At 64.2% G+C, this 25,361-nt stretch overlaps 1 protein-coding gene across 2 annotated transcripts in view; it reads left to right on the plus strand.

Annotated features, from left to right (window-relative positions):
• The window catches only part of Rxra (retinoid X receptor alpha), a 92,995-nt gene that overhangs the window by 63,647 nt on the left and 3,987 nt on the right, over window positions 1-25,361 (plus strand). The window contains exons 2-9 of one of the 2 annotated variants that reach the window (XM_026395398.2): window positions 995-1,260; window positions 5,963-6,113; window positions 6,545-6,724; window positions 13,612-13,781; window positions 17,478-17,607; window positions 20,626-20,758; window positions 23,036-23,127; window positions 24,536-24,641. In XM_026395398.2, coding sequence (XP_026251183.1) covers window positions 995-1,260; window positions 5,963-6,113; window positions 6,545-6,724; window positions 13,612-13,781; window positions 17,478-17,607; window positions 20,626-20,758; window positions 23,036-23,127; window positions 24,536-24,641 — 1,228 coding nt within the window. The remainder of the gene's footprint in view (window positions 1-994; window positions 1,261-5,962; window positions 6,114-6,544; window positions 6,725-13,611; window positions 13,782-17,477; window positions 17,608-20,625; window positions 20,759-23,035; window positions 23,128-24,535; window positions 24,642-25,361) is intronic. The other variant, XM_077797171.1, reaches the window with a different exon arrangement.

A 25,361-nucleotide genomic window follows, 5' to 3' on the forward strand; every position in this document is an offset into this window, starting at 1 on the left:
CTGGGACTCTTCTGCAGTTGGCTAGGCTGGGCCCAGAATGGGAGTCTGCCTTGCCCAGAGCACCCAGCCTGCTGGAGGGTTGGGTAGGGAGCCGCCTCCGGGGGCTTGTGTGCTGTGGGGTTTTGCTGCCTTGTGTGGGCTCCTCCAGGTCTTTTGGATGGCCTGCCAGGCCTGTGGGCAGTGGATTCCCCCTGGGAGCCCCCGGAGCTGGGCGGGGTAGGGAGGCTTAATTAAGTGCTTGATCAGAGCTTTGAAATCCTGCATGAAAGGCTAGCATGTGGGAGGTCCCAACCTTGCCCACTGCATGGGCTGCCGGGCACATGCCTGGCACATGTCAGGCCCTCTACAAGACTGTCGCAAAGTTCCCCACCCACATGGGAAATGCTAGCTGCCCCCTTTTCATCAGGTCCTGTTGTGCCTCTGGGGACCAAAAAGAGCCAAACAGCCTCCAGATGATGGAGTCCTGGGTGGCTAAGGTCCTGGTGTCAGGGCCTCCACCGCTGTGGTCCCTGAGGGGCCCAGGAGGTGTGGCCCGGCAGGCATGGCTCAGCCTGAGTGTCTGTCTTGGTTGTGCACTGCACCCGTGAGAACTCGGGGCCTTGCTTCCTCTACCTGTGAGATGGGGCGTCCCTCCTACCTCTACACGCCGGTGCACCGGGACAGACTGGATGCTGGTGTTGGTGGCACCTTTACTCCCACACCTGCACCGCGGTCACCTGGACCCCATGTAGAGGGAAGCACACTGGCTCTCCTGCCCCGGGCTTCTCCCTCTGCCTCTGGGTGGCAAGCCTGGGCTGCAGAGACTGGAGCGGCCCAGTCCTCGTGCTCTGCCTGCCCCTGCCTTGGGCCAGAGCCTAGGCAGGGAGCTGGGGCACCCCAGCCTGGCCCCACAGGTCCCCCGTGGGCTCTTCCAGCGTCTGTGGGCCCTGGTGGGGGGCAGTGGGTGTGGCCTCAGAGCCGCTCTGACCTGCCCCTACGGATTCTTGCCTTGCAGACTTCTCCAGCCAGGTGAGCTCCTCGTCCCTCAGCTCCCCGGCCGGCCGAGGCGCCATGGCGGCCCCCTCGCTGCACCCCTCCCTGGGGCCAGGCATCGGCTCCTCGCTGGGCTCCCCTGGGCAGCTGCACTCGCCCATCAGCACCCTGAGCTCCCCCATCAACGGCATGGGCCCGCCCTTCTCGGTCATCAGCTCCCCCATGGGCCCCCACTCCATGTCTGTGCCTACCACGCCCACCCTGGGCTTCGGCACCGGCAGCCCCCAGGTGAGTGTGGGCTGGGCCTGGGGGGCGCGGGCTGGGCAGGGGCTCCCCCAGCAGGGTGTCGGCATCACTGGTGGGCTGTGGGGGCGGGGCTGTCCTTTCCTTCCTCAGACCCAGCCTCAGTGGTGGCTCTCTGGTTGGCCTGGGCCTGGCCCCATGGATGCTGCCAGCTGGGCTTCTTGGTGGCTCTGCCTCCTCAGGGTCAGATCCTACTCCTGGGTCCTTCTCTCCTGGGCTTTCAGCTCACGCCCTGGCCGGTGGTCTCTGTCCCTGGGCCTGCAGGGAGGTGGGTCCAGGCTCAGTGTAGGGATGGGGAACAGTCAGTGCTCAGTGGCCTGGTGGCTGGTGGGTGCTGGTCACAGCAGAGTTGGTGACCTCTCTACAGTTGGGGTCTGCTCAGACGCTCTTCCAGCACTGGCTGGGTTTTGGGTTGTTTGGGGGTTAGGAAGCGCTCTTGCCTGGTGGGGCCCAACACAGACAGGTCTTGCTGTTGGCACCGTGGGGCCTGGTCCAGCCCTTTTCTCCCTCAAGGCCCCAGGGGCCTCTCGGATCCCCTGCTGGACTCCTTGCCCGGGCTGTGTGACTCCTGGTGATTTCCCTCTGGATACCCACTCTTGAAGCAGGCTTCCCTCTGGTGGACCCATCCCTTCTTCCTAGGAGAGGCTGGGGACATGCATTCCTGCTCCGAGTCTCTGGAGGAGCCTGGCTGCCTCCCGCATAGGCCCCGCTCCTGGCCTAGGAGGCCTGGGGTGTGCTTTGTGTGTGGCTAGCCCACTGCCCATCCATCCTCTTGCCCTAGAGACTCTTGCAGTGCTCTTAGGCCAACCCAGCCAGGTCCCTTTGCCCCTGGGGGATGGGTGGAGAAGAGTGGGATCTCTGTCCATGAACATGCTGCTGTCTGTCCCCTCTCATGGCACCTGACCTTCTGGACGCAGGCAGAGGCCCGAGGTGCTGGCCCAGGGAGGCCTGGCTGCCTCCCGTGTCTAGCTGTGTCATTTTGGCGTGGCTGCCCCACACCCTCCTTGCTGGTTGCCTGATGCTCTGCAGCAAGAGAGCAGGTGAAGACTTGGCCTCCGTGGTCCCCTGGTTTCAGTGGCTGACACCTGCTGGCTCGGAGACCCACGAGGTTTCTCACTGGGTTCCCAGGCCTGCTGCCTGCCCTGGACACCCCTGGGCTCGTGCACAGCAGGTGGCTGGGTTCTGAGTCTCCTTGTGTGGCAGAGCCCAGGGCTGTTAGTGCTTCTGGGAGGAGGACGGGGAATGCGAGGCGTCTTAGGGTTTTCTGGGCCACATCTCTCCTGTTTTCTCTGGCGGGTAGTAGGTCCTGGTTGAAGCCAGGTTCCTGTGAGCCAGTGGCCAGGCCCCCGAGGCTGCCTGGGGGGAGGCTGGGTAACAGATCCAGTGTGCCCCCAACATTTGCCCTGCTACTGGATAACTGTCCATCTCTCTGAGGGTCCCTCTGCCAAGCCCACACAGTGGCTACTCTGAGCCTGTGCTTGGCCTCTGACCACCTCTCCTGGCGGGCCTTTGGCTGCCCTGGACACACAACCCTGTGCTCATCAGTAGTCTGTCTTGGGAACCTGCAGTTCCTTGTGTTTCTGGGAGTTTGGGGGGCCATGCCCCCACCTCCACCCACAAAACTACAACTGCAGAGTCATTTGCCAGAGCCCGGGGGATTCTGCCATGTTGGGGAGGACCTGAGTCCTGCCCGGCTCTGCCTGTTCCAGGCAGTGGCTGGGAAGGGCTGTCCACATCATTGGGCCAGGTCATGCCCTCCAGCTCATGGGGAAGGGAGCCTGCTGGTAGGCCAGGTCTGTCTCTCTTGGTCTGGGGGCTCTGTCAAGGAAGGACCCAGCGCCTGTGTGGTCACACCTGACTCCCTAGGGCTGCCTTGAGGCCTGGGCTGAGTGCATCAGGGGGCAGCTTCCTGCAGGGAGCCTCTCCTCGGGCCTGAGGGCTGTGGCCTCCTCAGGAGGCAGCCTGCCCAGGGGGCCAGTGGGTTTCAGCACCAAGGGAGCAAGGCCTGGAGGGAACATGGAGAGGCTGAGGGCAGGTGGAGGCTCAGGCCTGCTCCTGGGGAGGGGGGCTTCCTGGAGCTGGGGCTGGAGGGCGGCTGTGGAGTAGAGAGGCAGCAGAGATGGGCAGGGCCGGGCGGGGCGTTGATGAGGCAGGAACTGAAATAAATACCAAGGATATGAAAGGGGAAATGGGGTAGCCTCGCCCTGGCCGCACGTGGGGCACAGGCTCCAGCCAAGGGCCTTGCTGTCCTGGGGCTCTTGAGAGACGGACTGTAAGTGCCAAAATACTGGTAGGTGGGCTACTTGGGCGCCCACAGGGAAGGGGCTGCCCTGTGCTTGGTTCTGGGGTCTTTGAGCCTTGGGAAGGGCAGGAAGACCATCCAGCCTTGCGGTGGCTACCATGCCAGGGCTGGCCACTGGAAGAGCCCAGAGGAGCTGTGTGGGCCCCAGGGCCACAGTGAGGATGAGTGCCCCCAGCTGGCCTTTGCCCTGCTCAGACGTTGGGTTTTCCCAGAGCCTCTGGATTCACTGAAGCTGGACAGGTCAGGTCAGGTCAGGAAAGCCCTCACAGTCACGGGGGAGCTGGCATGGTATGGCACTGCCCTGGAGTGTAGCTCCCTGCTCCCTGCTGTCCCGTCCCCCTCACTGCTCTGGCCCTGCCTCAGTTTACCAGCCCCCCAGCCTGCACATAGGGGTCAGGGGACAGAGCAGGTGAACCCAGCATGGTTTTGCCCTGCCGAACAGGCCTGCCCCGTGTCACGTCCTGGGCTCCCACAGCTGGGAAGGTCTCCCCTCTGCTGGGGCACGAGCCATCCGTGCCCATAGCTCTGAACTGCCCCTGCCCCTGGCCAGACAGCCCTCCTGTCTCCACCTCATAGGCCACCTGGCCTTGGCCTCAGACACCACTTTCCCTCCTGGAGCCAGGTGCCAGCTGCAGCAGTTACAGGTCAGACTCTCAAGGTAGTGGTCAGCAGGGTGCCCGCCAAGTGCCCACTCTGCTCGGCACCTTGCCTGTCCTCTTCCTGTCACCATTCTGTCAGCCGTGGAAGGAGTCACTGTGTGGTCCGGCTGCAGACAGACTCGGGCCCCTGCTCAGTAGCTTCCCCTGGCACAGTGGCAGCCTCACAGGCCGGGCAGGGCATTGCCCCTGATGCCCACCTGCTTCCTCAGCCTCAGGGTTTGTGTGTCTCCCCTCTGCCCCTCAGGAGCCAGCGAGCTTCAGGTGGGCAGGGGACCCCCAGGGCACTAGTGAGCACTGTTCCTTCACTTGCCTAGCGGTTCCCCCTCCTCTTGGCCTTGTCTGTCCCTCCTTGGCACTGGGGGTCAGGTACTTGGTGACCACCCCCACACCTCTCGGCTGCTGTGTGACCCTGCCCCCACCTCCTGGAGCCTCAGGGTCTTTGGTTAGGAAGGGGGAGGGCATCACAGCCCGGGGCTTCTGTGCAGGCAAGGCCCACCCACCGCCACAGTGAAGGCCCAGTGTGTCCCCAGACTGTGGAACACGTGCACACCGGGCATGTGGGGGGCCAGGCAGGCCTCTCTGCTCTGTGGTGGAGCTGGGGGCCCCCTGTCCTCGCCATGGCACCCATGTCCTGATGCCTACCCCTGCTGTACCCAGTGCGTGGAGGCCTCCAGCCTCCCTGCAGCCCACCTGAGCCCTCGGGAGTACAGCACCCGCACGGGGCCTCCCTGCCCGCCTAGGCAGCTCTGGGAGGGATGTAGAGCCGCTGGGACGGGAGCATGCCCCTGGGCACTGAGGCCCTGCCACCGGAGGCTCGGGTGCTTGCTTTGGGCACAAACTCTTCCTGCCTCATGAGAAAGGGGACGGGGCTTGGGGGCTGTGAGGAAGGAAGGAGGTGTGGTCCCCGCGTGCAGGGGTGGCCGGGGATACGTGAGTGCAGTGTGGAGTCTGGAGGCGGCTGCAGACGTTTTCTGCCCTGTCAGGGCTTTGCAGAAGTGGGGGTGCCTGGCGGGGGCCCTGGGCCCTGGCGGATGGCCTGGCTGGCGGGAAGCGCCTGGGCCTGCGCCGGCTGCAGAGCTGGGCTGGAGGCAGCAGAACCCAAAGTGCTGTGTCACTGCAGGCTGCAGCTGTTGCCAGGGTGACGGTGAGTTTCCCACGCCTGCCCTGGCACAGGGGGTGCGGCCCAGGGGTGTGCAGAGCCTGAGCTGTCCCTGCCACCTGGGGGCTCTGCTGGCTTCCTGTCCCCCCTGGTGGCCACACTGCCACCCTGCAGTGTGTGGGGGCCTGTGTGTCCCTGGGGAGCCCAGCCTCCTCCCTCCCTGTGACTAGGCCTGTGTCTTTGGCTGTGTGCTGGGGCCCAGAGCGCCTGCCAATGGAGTGTCCAGTGAGCACCTAGCAGGTGGGTGGCAGGCAGGGTATGAGCAGGACCTCCTGTGCAGGGCTGGGCTCATGGCGCCCAGGTTATGAGGGGTCTTCATACCTCCACTCCTCCCTCCTGAAGCCTGGGTCTGCTGCCGGGGAGCCCTGAGTCCGGGCAGCGGTCTGCTGGGCTCCAGCCGGACCCTGCTTTCCTGAGGGCAGTGGCCCTGCTGCCCCTTCGCCGTGTGGCCCAGGGGCTCTCTGGAAGGTGGGGTGTGGCCACACCTTCCTTGCCTCAGCTGTCGGGAAGGCCCTGGGCGTGCTGTCACCAGCCTTCCCAGGGCTGACCTGCTCCCGTGCCCCCCAGCTCAACTCGCCCATGAACCCCGTCAGCAGCAGTGAGGACATCAAGCCCCCGCTGGGCCTCAATGGCGTCCTCAAGGTCCCCGCCCACCCCTCAGGAAACATGGCGTCTTTCACCAAGCACATCTGTGCCATCTGTGGGGACCGCTCCTCAGGTAGGGCTGCCTGGGGGCGGGGAGGAGTGGGCTGGCGATCTGGGGCTGCACCTGGAGGCCCACCTTCGGGCGCAGTAAGGAGTGAGGAGAGCAGGCTGGCAGGGCAGTTGGGGGACTTGCTGATGGCCAGGTTGATGAGGGCCGACCTCCTGGGGCTGAACCTGGGCCCAGGGCTTCTGCGTTATTCCATGGAACCCTGGTGGCCAGGGAGTGCAGAGTGGCCCCCCTCCAGGGCACAGTGACTCAGGCACAGAGGAGCCACTGGGGGACGCTGGTCCCTGGGGGACCAGGATTTATAACCCCAGAAGGCTGAACCGTCCTCAGAGCAGGGAGCCCAAGACAGGGCCCACACTAAGCCCAGGCTGGGGTCAGGAGACCAGAGGGCCCTCTGTGTGGGAAGGGGCGGCCTCTCAGCAGCACTGCCCCCGCAGGCAAGCACTACGGGGTGTACAGCTGTGAGGGCTGCAAGGGCTTCTTCAAGAGGACAGTGCGCAAGGACCTGACCTACACCTGCCGTGACAACAAGGACTGCCTGATTGACAAGCGGCAGCGGAACCGGTGCCAGTACTGCCGCTACCAGAAGTGTCTGGCCATGGGCATGAAGCGGGAAGGTAGGTGTCACGGCGGGGCGGACCCCCGGCCTCCCTGCGGCCCTTCTCTGCTGATCCCTGCGCGGGGGCCTGGGCACCGAGGCCAGCCCTTGACTCCACAGCCTGCCTGATGGTGGTGACCCAGTTGTCCCCTGTGAGGGCAGAGCATGCCAGGGCCCAGCTTGTGGGCCGTGGGGCCAAGATGGGGTGGAGGTGGCAGTGGGGAAGGAGATGGGGCCTGTGTGGGAAAGCGGGAGACTGCGTGGGCCGGGGTGTCTGCAGCAGGGGTGTGGTGTGTGGTGCAGGAGGCCTGTAGGGTGCTGCTGTTCAGGTTGAAGTGCGGAGGGCACCCTCCAGAGAGCCCCAGAGGGCATCCCACGTCCTCCCGGGGCCAACTCCAGCTCTACCCTGGTGGGCCCACTGGCCCTCAGAGCAGGACTTTGGGGCTGGTCTTATCGACAAGATGCGTGATGGGGCAAATGTAGCAACTCAGGCCACTCCCGGGGTCATAGCAAAATTGTCTGATTGTCCAGCCAGATCCTTGGCCTCCATGTGACCTTGGAGCTGTGCTGCCCTGGCCTCGGGTCTGTGCTGTCCCCTCTTGCCTGCAGCTTGATGGTCCCTTCATGCCAAGCGAGTCCCTGTTAGGGTGCACGTGCCTGTGTACAGGGCGTACGGAGGTGTGTCCACTGCATCCAGGGCCTGCCCTTATGGAGTTGCAGGTGCTGTCCGGGGTCAGGGTCTACTGCTGTGTCCCAAGCACCGTCCAGGAGCCTCCTCTTGCTTCCTCTGTAGCGGCTGCTCCCAGACCCCACATGTGGCCACTCTCGCCTCCTTCCCACCAGCCCCTGAGGGAGTCCCTGAGGGAGACCAGAATCGGTGTGTCCCATCAGGAGTGTCCCAGGTGGTGGCCACAGGGCTGCAGCCCGTGTCCGGCCTGTCCCTTGAGTGTGTGTATCCTTGGCCTTGAGGCCCTGTGTTCTGCAGGGCTCCCTCCTGGAGGCCGTGAGATAGCAGTGCAGTGTGGGCCACGGGGCCTGGGGCCTGGGGCCTGGGGCGGGCCTCGACTGCGCCCAGCCGCCAGGGCCAGGCGCTTCTGGCTGGCCGTGTTTCCTGGAGTGCTTGGAGTGGTCCTGTCTGCTCTTTGCTGTTGAGGTTGGGGTGCTGAGGCCATGGTCACGTGGTGGCCTGGGATCCTGGGCTCTGGCTCTCATCCCGTTTACCAGGGGGAATGCAGGGGAACTGAGTGTCCCTTGGACACTGCGTGCATCAGGGAGGGTCTGGAGGGCAGGTACAGCAAAGTCCCTAAAAAGGACTAAGAACTGGGTCCCTGTTAGGGGCAGGAGGTGAGCCTGGAGTGGGCAGGGGAGGGGTGTGCCCCGGGTGGACCTGGTTTAGCATCTGACCCCCCCCCCCCAGCTGTTGCCCTGGTCCAGCACAGCCCTGGCTGTGGGGTATGAGTGTCTATTGAAAGTGACCACCAGACAGCCAGGCAGGGCTTCATGGGAAGCTCGGCGTGGACCTGGCCCAGCCTGGGGGCTGGGCATGGCTTAGGTGACACCTGAGGAACGGCAGGTCAGACCTGCGTACCCAGCTGAAGGGAGCAGCGTCTGCCAGGTAGAGGCGTCAGCACACCTGGCACGAGGGTGGGACGGCAGTTCTGAGTCCCAGAGGGGGACCAGCATGCACACTTCTTCCCAAGGCCCCACAGCTGCCCCACGTGTCTGGTGCTGTCATGTCCCTCTGCCTGGTGCCCCAGAGGCCTGGGGTGTGGATGGTGCCCGTCCCATCCTAGTGAAATGGTCCAGTCTCAGGGTGGGTGGCCTGGAGCTCTGGGCTCCTGCCAGTGATGGGGTTTTGTGCAGGCTTGATGGGTGGGGGTCACTGGGCACCCTGCTGGTGTCCATACACACTCTGCTCACCCCACCTACTCAGTGCCCCAATGCTGTCCACACTTCACAGAAAGAAAAGTAGGGTGCAGAGGCCTGAGGGCCTGGGGAGGTGTCAGAGTTGGCACAGTGCCCATCTGCTTGGTCTGAAGCCCCAGGCCCGTGGGTCATTATTGCCTCCGTTCTGTCTCTGGGCCAATCCTCTGGGCAGTGCGCAGCCCTTGAGACCTGATTTACGGGCCATTAGATAAATACCTGGTCCCGTCAAGGGACCACTTCCCCTTTGTCTCCTGCTAGATTTACGAGCTGTGAACGTGCAGAAGAAACCCTCCTACAAAGCGCTCATGTGCCCCGAACACCAGACCGCAGCTGTGTGGGCAGCTGGAGGAGGGGCTGGCCCCGGGCCTGAGGGACCCTGCTGCCCAGTGCCTGGCCTGTGCGGGTGGGGCACCTCTTACCTGCCTAAATCTGCCTGCATTTAGGTGCTGGGGGGTGGCTTCTGGCCTGGACTGTCCCTGGAGCCCCGAGCTCCTCCTGTGGCTCTCTTGGGCTAACCCAAGAGACTTGGCAGTGGCGGGTGGAGTGTGTGGGCAGCATGGCAGCCCTGGGAAGAGCTGCAGGGCCGGCTTGCCAGCCCAGCGCCCTTGGTCCAGGGCACAGAGGATGTGCGCTGTCGGCTCCAGTCCACTGAGTACCAGGCCTGCTGCAGGTAGTTCTGCTGACTGACCTGGATGGTGCCGGACCCCACACCATCCCTCTGCCACTCTCCAGGTTCGAGGAGCAGCTTGGGGCTGGCTGACCACAGGGAGGGTCTGGCCTCCCTGGGGGGTGGCCCTGGCTGCAGGGCAGGTGCCCCCATCCCTCTGGGGGGATGCCGTAGGATGATAGCATCTGCGTTGGGCGGCTGCAGGGGCATGTGTGTGCGTGCACTGGCGGGACCTGCTCTGTAGCATTCCCGGCTGGGGGGTGGGCAGTGCCCCCAGGGGCCCTGGCTCCTCGCCAGCCTGCGCCCGGGCCTGCTTGCTGGGGCACGTGGTGGCAGGGCTGGGGGCCTGCAGATGGGCCTGGCCTGATAGGGGCACCTGGCTGACAGGCCGTGCTCCCCCCATGCCTCTCCCTGTTTCCTTCCTGCCTCCCTCTGCTTCCTGTGCCCCATCCCCCAGCTCCAGGGGCCTGGGTGTGGAAACAGCAGTGTCTGGCATGTGTGCAAGTGTGTATGTGTGCGCACGTTGCCCAGGTATGGGTGACCCTGTCCGTTTCCTCCACAGGAAGAGTCCAGCTGGGGTGAGCGCTGGCCCTGTTGCCCTCTGGCTTTGTGACACTGGCCTGATTTTGCCTCTCCCTGACCAGTGTTCTCGCCTGTACTGTGGGGGCATCTGCGAGGTCCCCCAGGGTTTGTTAGAGTGTGGTGGAGGGCAGCAGGGGCTTGGCTGGTGGTGGGATCGGGGCGTTGTGGCCACTGTGCATGTGCATGTGTGCACGCTGCTCAGTGGTTGTGACCCACAGGGTCTCCAGCTGTGTGCGAGGCTGGGTCCCTGCAGGGAAGGTATCCCACCCCCTCTGAGGTGGCGGGAGCCCAACTTGCTGTGCAGCTCCTGGATGGTGCCCTCTGCCAGTATCTATTGCTCAGCCTTGAGCAAATGTGGTCAGGACAGAGCATCTCGGTGCTGTCTGGCTTTGGCCCTGCCTGGGGCTGACAGGGGACAGAAGGGCCTAGCTACTGGCAGAGCCCCAAACAGAGGAGGCATCAGGGCCTGGGGGTGCTTGTCCCCAACACCCCTGCTGTTGAGCTGTCTGCCCTCCCAAGACCTGCCGTGGCTGAGGGGCTGCTGCCCCCTGGGTCCTGGGCCAGCGTGTTTCCTCCAGTTGGGAGTCTGCTATGCTGCGGGACAGGCAGCCTGGGCCACAGTCCTCAGGACCACGGGTGGGCGTCTGGCCTCTGTCTTCCTCCTGTCTGCTGCCCACTGCTCCCCGCCTGCGCTGCGCTCTCTTGGAAGGATAACGAGGCCCTGTATTTACAGACGCCTCCCGCTCGAGGCTCCCCGGCGCCAGCGGAACATAAGTCAAACATGACTGCGCTAAAAGGTGATTGAGCTGGCAAAACATAAATCCCGCTCCTCCTGCCCCCTCCGCCGTCTAGAAATAAAACCATAATATTTATAACGATGCCTCTCTGAGCTGCTGGGGCCCTTCCCGGCTTCAAAGTGCTTCACAAAACATTTGCTAATTAATTCCCGGCCGCCCCCGTGGAGCAGGCAGGTGCCCTGGAGCCCCTCACCCACCCTGCTCCTGGCAACTGGGAATAACCAGCAGCCGGGAGGCCCGTGCTCAGGGCGGCCATTTCCAAACTCCCCACAACCCAGGACTGTCCGTCCAGGAGAAAACCTCAGAACTGGGCTAACTGGGCTCAGGAGCATGAGGGCAGGAGGCTCTGGGCTGGGCAGGTAGAGCCTGCTTATGGGTCCTTCCTGACAGCAGGCTTTGTCATTGTCACTGTGAAGATGAAGAAGCTGAGGCACAGAGAGGTTGGGGACTTGCTTGGGGGCCACACAGCTGTTGGGGTGGCACAAGCTCTGAGGTCATGGGGCTGCCTGATTCCCGAACCTGCAGCTTTGAGCTGTGAACTCTCTAGAGATGCCAGCCGTACCCCTTTGACTCTCTGAGCCTGGACGTCCCCACCTGGGAAGGTGAGGTGTCTGGGCTGGTTGTGCCTTGGGGCTGTGTGTGGCTCTGAGGCTGGGACTTCTGCCCGGAGCCTGCCGTGGGGCCTGGGGACTCTGTCCGCCTGGGTTTGGCTGCCGTAGCCTGTTCAGGTGTCTGTTCTCTTGGGGGCCGTGGGGATTCCAGGTGTGGAGGGCTCGTCTCTGGGCCCCGGGGCTGTGTCCTCTGTGGCTGGAGGAGTGATCCTTCCGCAGATAGGTGCCTGCTGCATGGAGGGGCCAGGCTGGCCAGCCCTCCCAGTCGGCGGCCAGCTCCACACGTGCAGCTCCCTGCCCCTCCCACCTGCCGTCAGCTTTTCCAGAAGAGCAGGCCTGCACCATGTGAGCTGAGGCTCTGCCTGGCTCCTCGGCCCAGCTGCTGTGTCCTAGGGGTGCTGGGTCAGCCTCCTGTCCCGCGTCCACGTGAGGAAAAGGGCCCTTGCTCAGGCCAGGCCACTGTGTCCTGGAGAGCTGGCCTTGGGGGCAGGGATGCAGGAGGGTGCCTGGGCTGCCTCTGGGGAGCTGGGAGAGGGGCCCCTGCCAGACCCGCCTGCATGGCGCGGCCAGCATGGGAGGTCCACGTGGGGCTGTTGGAGAGCAGGACTACGGGTCCCTCAGCCGGCACACTGGGGAGCCTTGGTGCCCCCAGACCTCGAGGAGTACGGGAGGGTGGGCAAGAGGAAAGTGGCCTCTGAGCACCTGGGTGGGTGGGGTGCCCCTCCCACCCTCCTCCCTCCTGCTGTCTGTGTTTGTTCCGTCCCTGGGCGGCCAGCGAGAGGACCTGGGCCAGGCAGCCTGGACCAGCGCAGGGTCAGGGATCTGGAGGTGGGGAGGTGGCCGGCTTGCTCAGCTGGTGCCTGGGAGGACCTGAGGTGCTGACTGGTGATGGGCCCAGCCTGGGGTCACCATGCGGGCCTGGGACGCAGTGACTGGGAAAGGCCTTGTTCTGTGGCATCAGGTGGGCAGCGAGGGAGTGGGTTCCCCCAGCTGGCAGCGGGTGCCGGGGGTGTCGGTGCCCGAGCACTGAAAGGACACACAGAAGTTGGGGGGCGTGGAGAGGCCTTGGCTGCAGTGGGGAGCGCGGGAGCCTGACGGAGGCGGCTCTGGGGACCCCAGCCCCTGTTGCTGTCCCGACTCCTGTGAGTCGCTTTGCCTCTGAGCCTCGCATCCCTCATCTGTGAGGAGTGGTGGACATGCCCAGGCTCTCGGCTGTTGGGTGGAGCCTCAGCTGGGGTCCGCAGGCCCGGGCAGGACAGCAAGGCCTTCTGCATGTCTGAAGGGAACCGCCGGAAGCTGTAGCCGTTTCTGTCCAGGCACATCCAGACCCTCGCCTGCCCCAGGGGCACCCCTGGTGCTGGACAGGCTGGCAGAGGGGGCGGGATGGATCCCCAGGTGCCCAGGGTGGGTGGCTGTGGATGGCAATCCCAGGAGGGTGGGGAGGAGGCAGAGCCTCTAGGTCCTTAAGGGCAGCAAGGCTCCTGCCTGAGCCCCTTCACTGGCCTCTTCCTCGGGGATGGCTGGAGGCTGGGCCACTGTGGGCTCAGCTGGGCCTGGCAGGACCCTGGGATCTAGGTTCTTTCGCCTGTGGGCATTGCTGTGGTTTATCTTACTGTGCTGCTGCAGACCCCCAGCTGGGGCTGCTTACCAGGGCGATTGGCGGGCATCGGCATGTGGCTGGCGGGGAGCAGGAGGTCCCAGGCCTCATGGCATGGGGGCAGGGCAGAGCCACGAGTCCCGAGCGTGGCTGGCGGGGCAGGGCCCATGCCCTCCCTCTGCAGAGCCCAGTGTGGGGGCCGTGGGCCTGCCTTCATGCTCCCCTGGCACAGTGCTGACCCATTTGCCCTGGCATTGGCTCCTGGCCAGCGTGAGCACCGCTGCAGGTCAGGAGCAGTCTCCCCTCTGGCTACGGGCCTTGGCACGGGTCATTTCCTGCCGGAACTTCCCTCTCTGCTGTATTTCCTCCTTGGATCTCCTTGCCACTTCTTCCAGGAAGCTTCCTGGCCTTCCCCAGGCCCACAGACCACCATCTCTGATTTGGGGACCTGGGAACAGCCCGCTCTGGGCCTCAGGCAGGCTCCCTGCCGGTGTGCACGGGGTGCAGTGAGTTAATGAGAGGTGGGCTTGAGTTTCAGAGCACCCAGCCGAGAGGCCGGGCACTGGGCCAGGCTGTGCACTGCCCGTCTCCCTCACCTGGCCCCGGGCCTGCTGGTGTCATCCGCACACTGGCTCCAAGTTGGCACGGCCCAGCCCTGGCCACGGCAGGTCCTGGGAGCCGCTGGCTGGCCCGGGTGAGGCCGGTGACAGCACCTCCCCATTGCAGCTGTGCAGGAGGAGCGGCAGCGGGGCAAGGACCGGAACGAGAATGAGGTGGAGTCAACCAGCAGCGCCAACGAAGACATGCCAGTGGAGAAGATTCTGGAAGCTGAGTTGGCTGTCGAGCCCAAGACGGAGACCTACGTGGAGGCGAACATGGGCCTGAACCCCAGCTCGGTGGGTGTCCGCCTCTGCAGGGCGGCTCGCTGGCCCCTTTCCTGTGGTTGCTTGCTTACTGCCCCTGAGCCGTGGCCCTCATCCACCTGTGTGGCCTCTGCCCAGCCAGGAGACCCTGTGAGCCCCTCGACCCTTCCCTATCTCCATCCCCAGTGGGGCTGGGCCCAGGCCAGGAGGCAGCTCTGGCCCTGCAGCCACGTCCTGTGTCCCCAGCCATCTCTGAGGGACCTTGGTCCTGGGTTCACTGTAGGGTTTGGCCTGTCTGGGTCCCTGCTGGAGGGTCCCTGCCCCATGCCCTCAGAGAAGGCATGAGGAGCTGAGCCCAGGAGAGAGAGTCCAAAGAGGTGGGCCCTGAGGCTGGCTCTGCCCGCAGCTGCGTGGCTCTGGGCAAGGGACTTCCCTGAGCCTCCCCATCCCCTGTCCTCGGGCAGGAGGGCACAAGTGCCGTCAAGGGGGCTGGCGGCCAGCAGTCACTGTGATGCGGTTAATGCAGAAGGAGCTCCGTGGTCTCCAGCTGCTGTCCTCATGCTGACTGCCCATAGGATTGGCCTTGGCATGGCCTTCCCCTGCCTTCCTGCCCCCCCCCCCGTCCCCTTTGTCCCTACAGCCACCAGGCCAGGACAGGGAGGCTCTCGGGGCTGTCCCTGCCGTGCCCAGGGCCTTGGTGTCAGACCTCTAGCCTCTCATTGCTTCCCCTGGCCTCACTTGAAATAGCCTCTCCTGCTCTTTGTCCCTCCCTAGACAGGCACAGAAGTCCCCAGGCAGGACTTCTGTGCCTGTCCTTCCTGGGGCACAGGCACCTGCCCCGCTCTGGGCACTGTTGGTCCCCACGAGCTCACACTGGTGGGGACCCGTGTGTTATGGGATTCCTGAGGAGGTGGCTCACTGTACCCCCTGTTGGTTGGGTGATGCTGATTGTTGAGTCCCAGTATGGAGCTGGGCGCTGACCCTCAGGCTCCCCTTGCCTTGGGCCCGTGGTTGAGCTGGCTCTCACGGGTCCCACATCGGCCACAGGCGTGGCCAGCATGGTGTCGAGACATCATCTGGATCTCTGTTAGGTTGAGGGCTGGGCCAGAGCCCTGAGGTCAGCTAGAGCCCTCATCCAGGCAGACCTCAAGGTCACCCTGGCCTCTCCCCCTCAGCTCACACGTCTTTCCCCTTTGTGCTGGCTGCGCCTACTGGTGCTTCACTCCCTTCTGCCCGGGACCTTTGCACTAGCTGCCTGGAACATGGTCCTTCTGCTCCTCTGGCTGCAGTCTCAGGGCCCTGCCCGAGCCCTCATCAGTATCCTTTTCTGAGACCAGCTGCTGTTCCAAGGCTCAGAGTGCCTGTCCCTTCCTTCGTGGTCCTGGCACAAGGTGACCACGTAGTGAGTTGTTGCCATCCTGTGAGGCCATGGGGGTGGAGTGCAAGCCGTGCCTCCTGCCCAGCCCTGGTTGGGGACCGCAGCCCTGCCCTGCCCCCAGTCTGAGTACAGCTGCTGTGCACATGCCGGCTCTGTGGCCACTGCCCCCCATGGTGGGCCTCCCAGTGCCCCAGGTCCACAGCCACCCTGACCTGCGGGCTGTCCCTAGCTGGGACTCCTTCCTTCCAGGAATGGTCCCATGGAGCAGTCCCCACCTGCTCCGACCCTCGACAGCTCTGCCTGGTCTGTGGTCCGTGCCCACACCCCTCTGCTCTGGGAGGGAGGGATGGGGGGAGGGTTGAGATGGAGCAGAAACTGAAGGAGGTGGAGGCTGAGAAATCCCACCATCTGCCCTTCCGGCAGAGTTGGTGCCTAGAGCCGCACGGAGGCTGCTCAGGGCCAGGCTGTGCCTCCTGTGGACGAACCACATCCCCTGGCTGGCCTTCTTGTCTGACCTCGTGCTGGACACCCTTTGTATACTGGCCTGGGCGCTCTTTCTGTCAGATGGGCCAACTGGCCCTGGGAGGGGGCTCAGCAGCCTCAGCTCGGGCAGCTGGCGTCCCCCCTGTGTGGCAGGGCCTGGGTGGTCCCATCGATGCTCCTTCAAGGCTGGAGGTGGCAGCTCGTTAGGTGTCTGCTGCTCAATATGGCTCAGAGGGGCAGCCCTGGCCTGAGCCGCACAGCGGGGATGGAGCCAGCAGCCCTCACAGCCCCTGCCCCCCAGAGACCCCCAGGCCTGGCCCTGCTGGGACCCAATCTGAGCCTCCCCTCCTCCCGCCACCTGTTCCCCAGCCCCGTGTGCCCCTCCTGCAAAGGCCCCGACACTTAGGACTGCTCTTCCCTTCCTGGAGGCAGCCTGCCACCCTGGGCCCCAGGAGAGCCTCCAAGGGGCTAGCCGTCCAGCACCTGGGCAGAGGCCAGTTCTCTGGGTGAGGCTTCCGAGCAGGGCCGCCTGCTGCTGGGCTTCGATGCAGAGTTGCCTTCTTCAATCCGGCGTGGCCGCCTGGGGCCTCCTCTCCACCACGCCCCATGTACCTCTCGGGCCGTCCTGCAGCAGATGGGCAGTGAGGACTGCCGTCCAGCCTTGTGTCAGGAGGGGAGGCCCAGGCTGAGGCACAAGCTGGGCACCTCAGGTTGGGGTGCTAGGCAAGGGCCTGGTGCCTAGTGAGGGCTGGGGCTCCCAGAGGGAGTGAGCAAGGGGGCCGTGGGCAAGCCCCTCTCGGCAGGGGGCCCCACCTCTACAAGCCGAGTCCAGGGAGCCCTGTGATGACACTCCCTCCCGGCCCCCTGTGTCCCCCAGCCCCTCCTGGCCCACAGCCTCGAGGTGAGTCGTCATGGCCACTTGAGCAGACCCTGTTATGTGCCCTGGGTGTTTAACTGCGCATCTCTGCTGAGCAGAGAGTCTCTGTCCAAGGGAGCCTCGTGAAGGCCCCTCCTGCCCAGGCCCTGGCTGCCGCGGCTCTGAAGGAAGGGGTCCCCTCCCGGGAGCTTCAGGGGTTCCATCCTGCAGCACCATAGCCCGGTGCCTTGGCTCCCTTCCCCGCTCCCCCCACTAGGGACAGGAAGCTGGCGGCCCCTCCGGGCAGAACTCCTGGCAGGCATCTGCTGGCCCCTGACCTCCACCTGGGCCTGTGTCTGAGCTAAGACAGTGTCCACCCCGGCTTCCACCTGTGTCTGGTAGAACTGGACTCCCGTGTCCCCTCGACCACAGTGAGGGGCTGGCCCACCCAGCTGCGCCCTCCTCTGTGACCCTGCCCACTCCTGCTCAGCACCCTCCTGGAGCTGGGAGGGACACAGAGGTCCTACGGGCTGTGTGAGCTTCCTGTGGCTGTGGTGACGAATCACTGTGACCCAGCAGCTCACAGCAGCACAGGTTCAGAGGGCCACGGCTCGTGGGCTCAGGAACCCAGAGTCAGCCGCACTGGGCTGGTCAGGGGGTCAGCAGGGCAGCACCTGGAGGCCGTCATGCTCCTTGGCCTCCTTTCAAGCCAGTGGTCTTTTGTCCCCTTTGACCTCTGCTTCCATCCTGATGGGTCCTCCTCTCACTCTGACCCACCTGCCTTCTACAAGGATTCTTGTAGTGACATTGGGCCTGTCCCCATAGTCGAGGGTCATTTCCTGTCCCTAGGACCTTGATGTAATCCCACCTGCAAAGACCCTTTTCCAGGATCAGGACCAGGGCCTCTCTCGGGCTATTGCTGAGTCAGCCCTGGGGCAGGGCCTGGTCCAGGCTGGCTCTGTCCACGTGCTGGCCGCATGGACCTGAGCACCGTGCCCTTTCTCCCTCACAGCCCAATGACCCCGTCACCAACATCTGCCAGGCAGCTGACAAGCAGCTCTTCACGCTGGTGGAGTGGGCCAAGAGGATCCCACACTTCTCCGAGCTACCCCTGGACGACCAGGTCATCCTGCTGCGGGCAGGTGAGGGGCCAGACCTGGCCAGGGCTGGGGTGGGGGCAGCAGTGGTGCGGGCGTCACTCCTGTAGGGAGAGCCCTGGGGCCTCGCCTCCCTGCCCTCCCTCCTCGGGGGGTCGTGACGGGGTCTCAGCGGCCACCTGAGAGGCGAGGGCTGCTGGGGTCTGCCCACCGGGCCTCTCATGCTTCCCATAGCCTCCCCCACTCTGGGCCGGGGCACAGCACTGGTGTGACATGGGGCTGCGGTCAGGCTAGCTGTGGGCACACGACCAGGGAGGTCACCCGGGGCTGTCTCCTCCTCTGTCAACGGACAGGAGGGATGTGCTGACGGAGGCCAGCTTTCCTGAGTGCCCAGCAGGGAGCCCAGGTTCCTGCAGTGGCCATGGTGTTGACGACTACCCAAGTCCCCCTGAGGTCCTGCTGTCCTACCGCTTCAGCCACCTGCTGCCCCATGGAGGGTGCTGTTACCAACCCCAACCTGAAGGGCCTTGGCCAGCTTAAGGCAGGTCCCTGGTGAAAGGGAAGGAAAAAGCCACCAGAGATGGCTTCCTGTGAAGCACAGAATGTTCTGGAAGTTACCCAGTCAGGGGCAGAATCGCACAGGCCGACCCCCACCTCCCTCTTAAAAGGACTCCGGTGCTCTGTTGGGTCATCCACACGAGCCAGGATGGCCTTCTGTCTCAGGCCCCCGACTACACTTGCGGCCCCTGGCCCCTGGGGCTGGGTGTGCAGCCCCCACTTTTGTGGGTGCAGACTTCCTTAAGATCTAGTCAGCGTTCTGCCTGGCAAGGTCGGGTCCACCCCCAGCTCTGCCCTCACTTTCGGGGCTTCTCCCTCCTCCCTGGCTTCAGAGCCCGCCTGACCCAGAGGTCCTTGGAGGTACCCAGTGGCCAGCTGGGGCATCCCTCGCAGAGAGGAGTTGGTCTCTGCTCGCTGGCCTGGAACACCAGGACAGCTGGGTTCTTCTTTGGGGCCTGCAGGTCTTTGTCTGGTGGGCAGACCATGAGGCCTGTGTGGCAGAACGGGGTGTTGGGGACGCTGGCTGCTGACAGCTGTGGGCAAGGCTGTCTATAGGCAGCGTGCTGGCCCTTGGTGTGTCCCCCTCTGTGATATCCACCTTCAGCCATGAGGCACTGGGTGCCTGTGTGGCCCTTTCCTCAGCCCAGTTCCTGGGAGATCTTCATGGTGCCTCGCCTCTGGACGGGTCTCCCTGCCCAGCCTCCCGCACTGAAGCTCCTTGCTGGCCCGCCTCGGGCTGCCCCGTGAAGCTCAGACCTGGCTCTGTGCCTGCCCCCAACGTGCCACTGGTTTGGGGTACTTGGTGGGGTGGCTGAATCCCAGAGCCAGAGTTGGACCACCTGGGTGTGAGTGCAGCCCTGCAGCCCAGGAGGGTCCGACTCCACTGCATCACTGTGCCTGTCTGTTCCATGAGTGTCCCTTGAGGGGCTGGCGGTGTCATGCCCATCAAGCAGAGTGGTGGCACTTGGGGCCCTGCTGCACTGCCAGATGGCCCCCCAGGCCCTGCAACAGCCCCGGGGTGTGGGGCCTGCTCAGCTGGAGCCAGCAGAGTTCGAAGCTCAGGCTACCAGGGGCTGGATCTGGTCAGCCCCAGGACAAGGTCTGGCTGGCTGGGGCTGCCTGAAAGGTCAGGGTGCGGGTTTCAGGCCGTGGTTCTGGATTCTGATGGGTCGCCACTGTCCTGAGAGCCCGTGGGGACCTGGGGAGATCCTGGCCTGCCTGTGCTCAGGGCTGACTTCATGTGCGTGTCCACTGCTTCAAGGCGAGGCTCCGTCTTCGGACAGGTGCCCACTTCCCCTGTCCAGGGGACATTGAGGATCAGTGTAGAATAGTCTTGGCTCCTGCACAGAAGCACCCGGCACTGTGCCTCTCCTGTTTGGCCAGTGGGTGGACCGAGGTGGGCAAGGGTTACATATGGCTTCCAGGCCCTGTCCTCCCTCCCCCCTCCCTCTGGGGCCCTACCCCAGGCCGTGCGTGCGTTCCGAGACCGCAATCCGCTCCAGTCTGGTCTGCAGAGGGTCCTGCTGTGCAGGCGCCTCCTCTGGTGGAGAGTGGGCTCGAGTGAGGAGGGTCTGGCTGACCTGGCAGGGGGTAGTTCGGCCATGGGGACAGTACACCACTTTGTACCTCTGGTCTGCCAGAGATTAGGGCCTCAGGCCATCTGGTCAGCGGGAACTTCCCCTAGCCACAAGTATTGAGGTGTGAAGTGGGGGTGGGGCTTGTCTCCAAGTTCCCTCAAGGGGTCCCTGAGGCAAGTGTGCAGAGCACTCCTGGAGGCTGACGGGTGGGGAGCAGGCGTGGCCTGTGGGAGCCCATCTCCCGGTGCAGGCCCCCGCTGCCTTTCCCCTCTGTAAAGCAGGCCAGCGGTTGCTTCATAGGAGTGCAGTCAGCATGTGGTGGGACGGGCCACGGGATAGGCCAGCGTGAGGCCCAGAGCCTGTGACCACGCGGGTGTCTCTGTGGACAGTTGTGGTCATGGGTGTTAAAGCTGGTAAGTCTCAGCTTACAGGCGCCGTGGAAGTCCAGCATCTCCCCCACGCCCTCTTGCTGTCGTCCACTGTGTCTGTCGGTGTGGAACCTGGTGCCAGGAGCCTGTTTCCCTTTAATGCTGGGCCATTCTGTGGTGATGCACGTGGCACACCTTGGTCCCCAAGAGCTGGCAGCAGCGGTCCCTGTTTGTCCCAGAGGGAGTCCTTGGGAGCTGTCCCGCTTCCAGGCATGAGCATCCTGCACGTGCAGAGGCAGCTCCTGCGTCTGCTGAGGGAGGCGCTGGACGCAGGGCTTCTCGGCTGTCACCTGCCCGTGTGCACACACTCAGGTGCCTGGGAGCCTCTTTTCTGCCGAGAGCACTCTGTGGAGTGAGGGTTCCATGGAGCCTGCTTTGGGAATGCTGGTCTGGGTTTGGAAAGGATGGTCTGTGACGTGCTGCTTTGGGGTCTGCCTGGGGACTAAGGACAGGGCAGGCCAGTGGGCCTGGAGACTGCCTGACTGTGCCTCCTCCCACAGGCTGGAACGAGCTGCTCATCGCCTCCTTCTCCCACCGCTCTATTGCCGTGAAGGATGGGATCCTGCTGGCCACCGGGCTGCACGTCCACAGGAGCAGTGCCCACAGCGCAGGGGTGGGCGCCATCTTTGACAGGTGGGGTGGGCGTGGAGTCTGGCTGCCTCAGCCCCCTCAGCACCCAGCTTGGCACCACTTCTGCTTAGGAGAGTCACAAACACCAGCCGGTGCACTGAGTGGGGTGGGGGGAGGTCCTGGGTCAGTGTGGTGTCCGGGGTGGCCGATGGCCACCACTGATGTTGCTGCTCATCTGCGACCAGCTCTTCCTTTATCACCCTGTGCATTCACTGGGAGAAGGAAAGCGAACTGTCCTGTAAGGCCAGCAGGCGCTGTCACCTTGCGGTTCTGTGAACATGCCGCTGAGCTTGGTGCGTCACAAACAGTGCCGTGATGGTGGTGCTATTGCAGCAGGCGCATCTTGTGGCCCGACCCGAGGATAAGCACACAGTGCAGTTGTCCCAGGATGTTGCTCCTCACCTTCCAGGGGGGTGTGGCTACACCTCTGCATGTCCTCGGCTGTGGCCCAGTGGACACACTCAGGGGCAGTGCTGGTTGGAGGGCTGCCCTTCTGCGTCGGGCGGGTTCCATTGGGTCACTCTCCTGGAATGGTGGGCCTGTTTACACTAGCAGGCCCTGCTCTGGCCAGCCCCCACCTGTGAACCCAGAGGGCCAGCGCCAGACCCCGGCAATCTGGGGGCCTGTGTGTCAGCTTCAGCTCCTGGAACGGGCCAGGAGGAGCAGGCCAGGGGAAGCGGGAGGCCCGCAGCCTGTGGGAGCCCTGGGTTTAGAGGTGAGCGAGCACTCTCCCAGCTGAGGGAGACGTTTGGGAGAGTGCCCAGCAGCCGTGGGCCCCGGGTGTGGCAGGCGGAGAGGGCTTGTGCCTTACCCTGGTCTGCGCAGTGCGTGAGGCTCTACTGCAGGACTCTTCGGGGCCTTTAGCAAGCTTACGTCAGGAGGCCACAGGAGGCCCACTTAGGCTTCATTAGAGGGGCCTATTCCCCCAGGCTCCCGAGGGGTCCCTCTGGGCCACCTCCCTCTGCCCCCAGTGGTTCTGTCCTCATCAGCTATTTCCACTTTCTGCATATGATGGTTTTGGGGACAGGGGCAGCCACTAGGCTGGAGAGTCCCCAGGTCCAGTGACTGAGATAGGCCAGTGGGATCCAGGATCAGCTATGGCTCTCAAAGGGACCAGGAGGGTTGAGGGCAAGTCTGAGCGTGCCCAAGAGGCTCCAGGGAGGGGCCCACCTTGCTGAGGAGGCCGAGTGGGACAGTCTCCCCTCTGGAAATGGACAGCTGGTGACAGGAAGCTATACCTCCTCCTCCATGGCTCCTCCCTTCCCATGGCTCCTTCCCCTGTGGCTCCTCCCTCCTCCATGGTTCCTCCATGGTTCCTCCTCCCCTGTGGCTCCTCCCTGTCTATGGCTCCTCACCATGTGGCTCCTCCTCCCCTGTGGCTCCTCCCTCCCCATGGCTCCTTCCCCCCCCCCGGGCTCCTCCCTCTCTATGGCTCCTCCCCTGTGGCTCCTCCTCCCCTGTGGCTCCTCCCTGTCTATGGCTCCTCACCATGTGGCTCCTCCTCCCCTGTGGCTCCTCCCTGTCTATGGCTCCTCACCATGTGGCTCCTCCTCCCCTGTGGCTCCTCCCTCCCCATGGCTCCTTCCCCTGTGGCTCCTCCCTCCTCCATGGTTCCTCCATGGTTCCTCCTCTATGTGGCTCCTCCCTCCCCATGGCTCCTCCCTCCCCATGGCTCCTTTCCCCCTGGCTCCTCCCTCTCTGTGGCTCCTCACCATGTGGCTCCTCCTCCCCTGTGGCTCCTCCCTCCCCGTGGCTCCTTTCCCCTGGCTCCTCCTCCCCTATGGCTCCTCCCCTGTGGCTCCTCCTCCCCTGTGGCTCCTCCTCCCCTATGGCTCCGCCCTCCCTCCTGGCTCCTCACCTAGAAGGACCGCATCCTCGTGTCCTCATTGAAGGTCTTCTGTGAGCTAAGGAAATACTGTGGCCAGGACTGTGCAGCTGAACAGGGCAGGGGCAGGTGGGGCAGGGGCCCTGCCTCCCATGTGCAGGTTCACAGATCACCTGGACTCTGAGGTTGTGCATCCCCTCCTTAGTGCCCTGTGTGAAATTCCACAAGCTGCCCGGGAACAGGTGCCCTTCGGGGAGGCCGTGCCTGGTGTGGAGGCTGCTGGCGCTCAGGGCTTCACTTCTTCCCTTGGGCCCTGTCTGGGCAGCTGCTCACCAGCTTGGCCTGTTGCAGCTGTCCTTGCCACACCAGGCTTCCCAGAGTCCCTCAGGTGTGCCTGGGCAGGGACCCTGACAAGAAGTGTATAACTCCGACTTGGAATCTGCCTCCTCCCGCAGGGTGCTGACGGAGCTGGTGTCCAAGATGCGGGACATGCAGATGGACAAGACCGAGCTGGGCTGCCTGCGGGCCATCGTCCTCTTTAACCCCGGTACGCCCCTCCTGGAGGCCCAAACCTGGCCTCTGGCTCCATACTGCAGAGGACAGCCGTGCTGCTGGCTGTGCCTCCTGAGGGTTGGCCCCGGGTCTCATGCACAGTTCGCCTCAGCTGGTGACTCAGGGCCTGGTGACAGTGCTGGTCATCGTGGTCTCCAGCTGGGCTCTGGACTTCGGTGGGAGTGCCTTGCTGTCCTGCACTGGCACCTAGGCTCCAGCACAGGCTGGATCTGACGTGTCCTGGTCAGTGTTGACCCCCACTCAGGCCTGCTATCCTGGGGTCACCAGCATGCTCCAGCCTCAGGTCCAAGGCAGAAATTTCTGAGGCCATGGCCATGGGGTCGGCATGGAGCAGGATTGGGGCAGGCCTCGGGCAGGCCTCGTCTCCACCCTCCGGACTCCCACTGCAGAGGCCCCAAGGTAGTGTCCGTCACCCATGGGCACAGCACTGTGCTATGTGGGGTCCACTGGGCAGCACTGTGCTATGTGGGGTCCACTGGGGCAGCAGCAGGCTGGGCCCCTCAGAAAGCTGGGAGTAAATGGGCAATGCCCCTCATGGCCACTGCCACCAGATGGCCAGTGCCTAGCATGGCGAGAGTGCAGGATGCCCCCTCCCAGGTAAGGGTCAGAGTGGCCAGTGCAGGGTGGAGGAGCTGCCGGCTGAATGGGAAGGGGCAGAGGGTTTCAAAGCTGCTTCTCTGGGGTAGTGGCAGGACGAGGAGGGAGCAGGCTTGGTGCTGCTGTGACGGTGTTCCCTACACACCAGGCCTCCTGAGGATAGGTTCCTCATGGCACTCCTGGCCTTGACCCTGCCAACCCACAAACCTGAGCCGTCCTCTTGCCCAGCCTGGCAGAGCCGGTGCTAGTGCAACAGCATTAGCACCCGGTCAGCCGTGCCCTGTGGTTTTGGTGGCCAAGACCATGCCATCTCTGCAGCCTGGGCACAGGCCCCCGGGTCCTAAGCTCTGGACTCCCATCCCAGGCTCTCAGGGAAGGGCTGCGGCTGCTCCCTAGGAATAGGCTTGTGTTCAGGGAGGGGGTGTAGCTTCTGTTCATGTCAGGGGGGGTTCTGACCTGGGTGCAGTGAGGTACCCATCACGGCTCTCGGTTACCGTGGCAACCGGGGAGCAGATTCCTCACTGTGCAGGCACAGAAACTGAGTCCCCGGAGGTCGAGGACTGACCTGTGGCCATGTCGCTTTCAAGTGGCAGAGCCAGGCCTCAAATCCAGAGCACCCTGCTGTGAGCATCACGCTGAGCCCCCCTGCAAGGGGAGCCATGGGGAGCCGTGTCCAGGAGCAGACTGCCCATTGCTCCACCTCCACCCATGGGCTGAGCCACGGGGTGGATTCCAGGGACAGTCCACACAGTGCGGGGTCTGTCCTGAGGCTCTTCTCCTTGCAGACTCCAAGGGGCTCTCGAACCCGGCAGAGGTGGAGGCGCTGAGGGAGAAGGTGTACGCGTCCCTGGAGGCTTACTGCAAGCACAAGTACCCCGAGCAGCCTGGCAGGTGAGGCCGCCCCCCAGCAGTGGGCGTCCAACGTCGCAGACCGTAGGAGCTTTACAGAGGCACAGCATAGGGGCCGTGGCTGGACATGGGCTCAGCTCTGTCCCTGCCCAACTGGGCCCAGGAGGACTAGGGTCTTTCCTCATTTCTGAGCCCACAGTGCTGGGTGTGCAGTCGGAGGAGTGGGGACTCTTGGGATTCGTGTGAGGTCCCATCCTGCCCTGCTCTCTGAAGGCACCACCTGCCTCCCGCCCAGCCTCCCGGCCTCCTGACCTGCAGACCAGGTGTCGGGTGCAGGGAGGGTGGGGCAGCCGGAGAGCCCAGCCCCCCTGCCAGCTGGCACGCACACAGTTAGCAGCGTCCTTGCTGCCTGCTCAGCCCTCATCTGGTTTGGTTTAAGGCGAGACTTCCCAGAGGATGAGGACAGGAGGGGGTGGCAGGCGGCTTGTTTTTCCTGGCTTCCTGCCTGGACCCATCTCGCCAGCTCAGCAGAACACGGCTTGTTCTCTGGCCCTGCTCCAGACGCCAGGCTGCATTTGTGCCTTTAAAACGAGGATCCAGGGCTTCCTCCCCGGAAATAAAAACATTGTTAATAATTAATGAGCCCCCCCAGCCCCTCCAGGGCTGGTGTGGAGAGGCCTGGGCAGACAGGAGCCTCCCAGGACCACCCCGATCTGTCCCTCCTCTGTACTCTCCTCCCAGGGGTCTGCAGTGGCTGTCCCT

The sequence above is a fragment of the Urocitellus parryii genome, chromosome 4, assembly GCF_045843805.1.
Source record: "Urocitellus parryii isolate mUroPar1 chromosome 4, mUroPar1.hap1, whole genome shotgun sequence".
Classification (NCBI taxonomy): domain Eukaryota; kingdom Metazoa; phylum Chordata; class Mammalia; order Rodentia; family Sciuridae; genus Urocitellus; species Urocitellus parryii.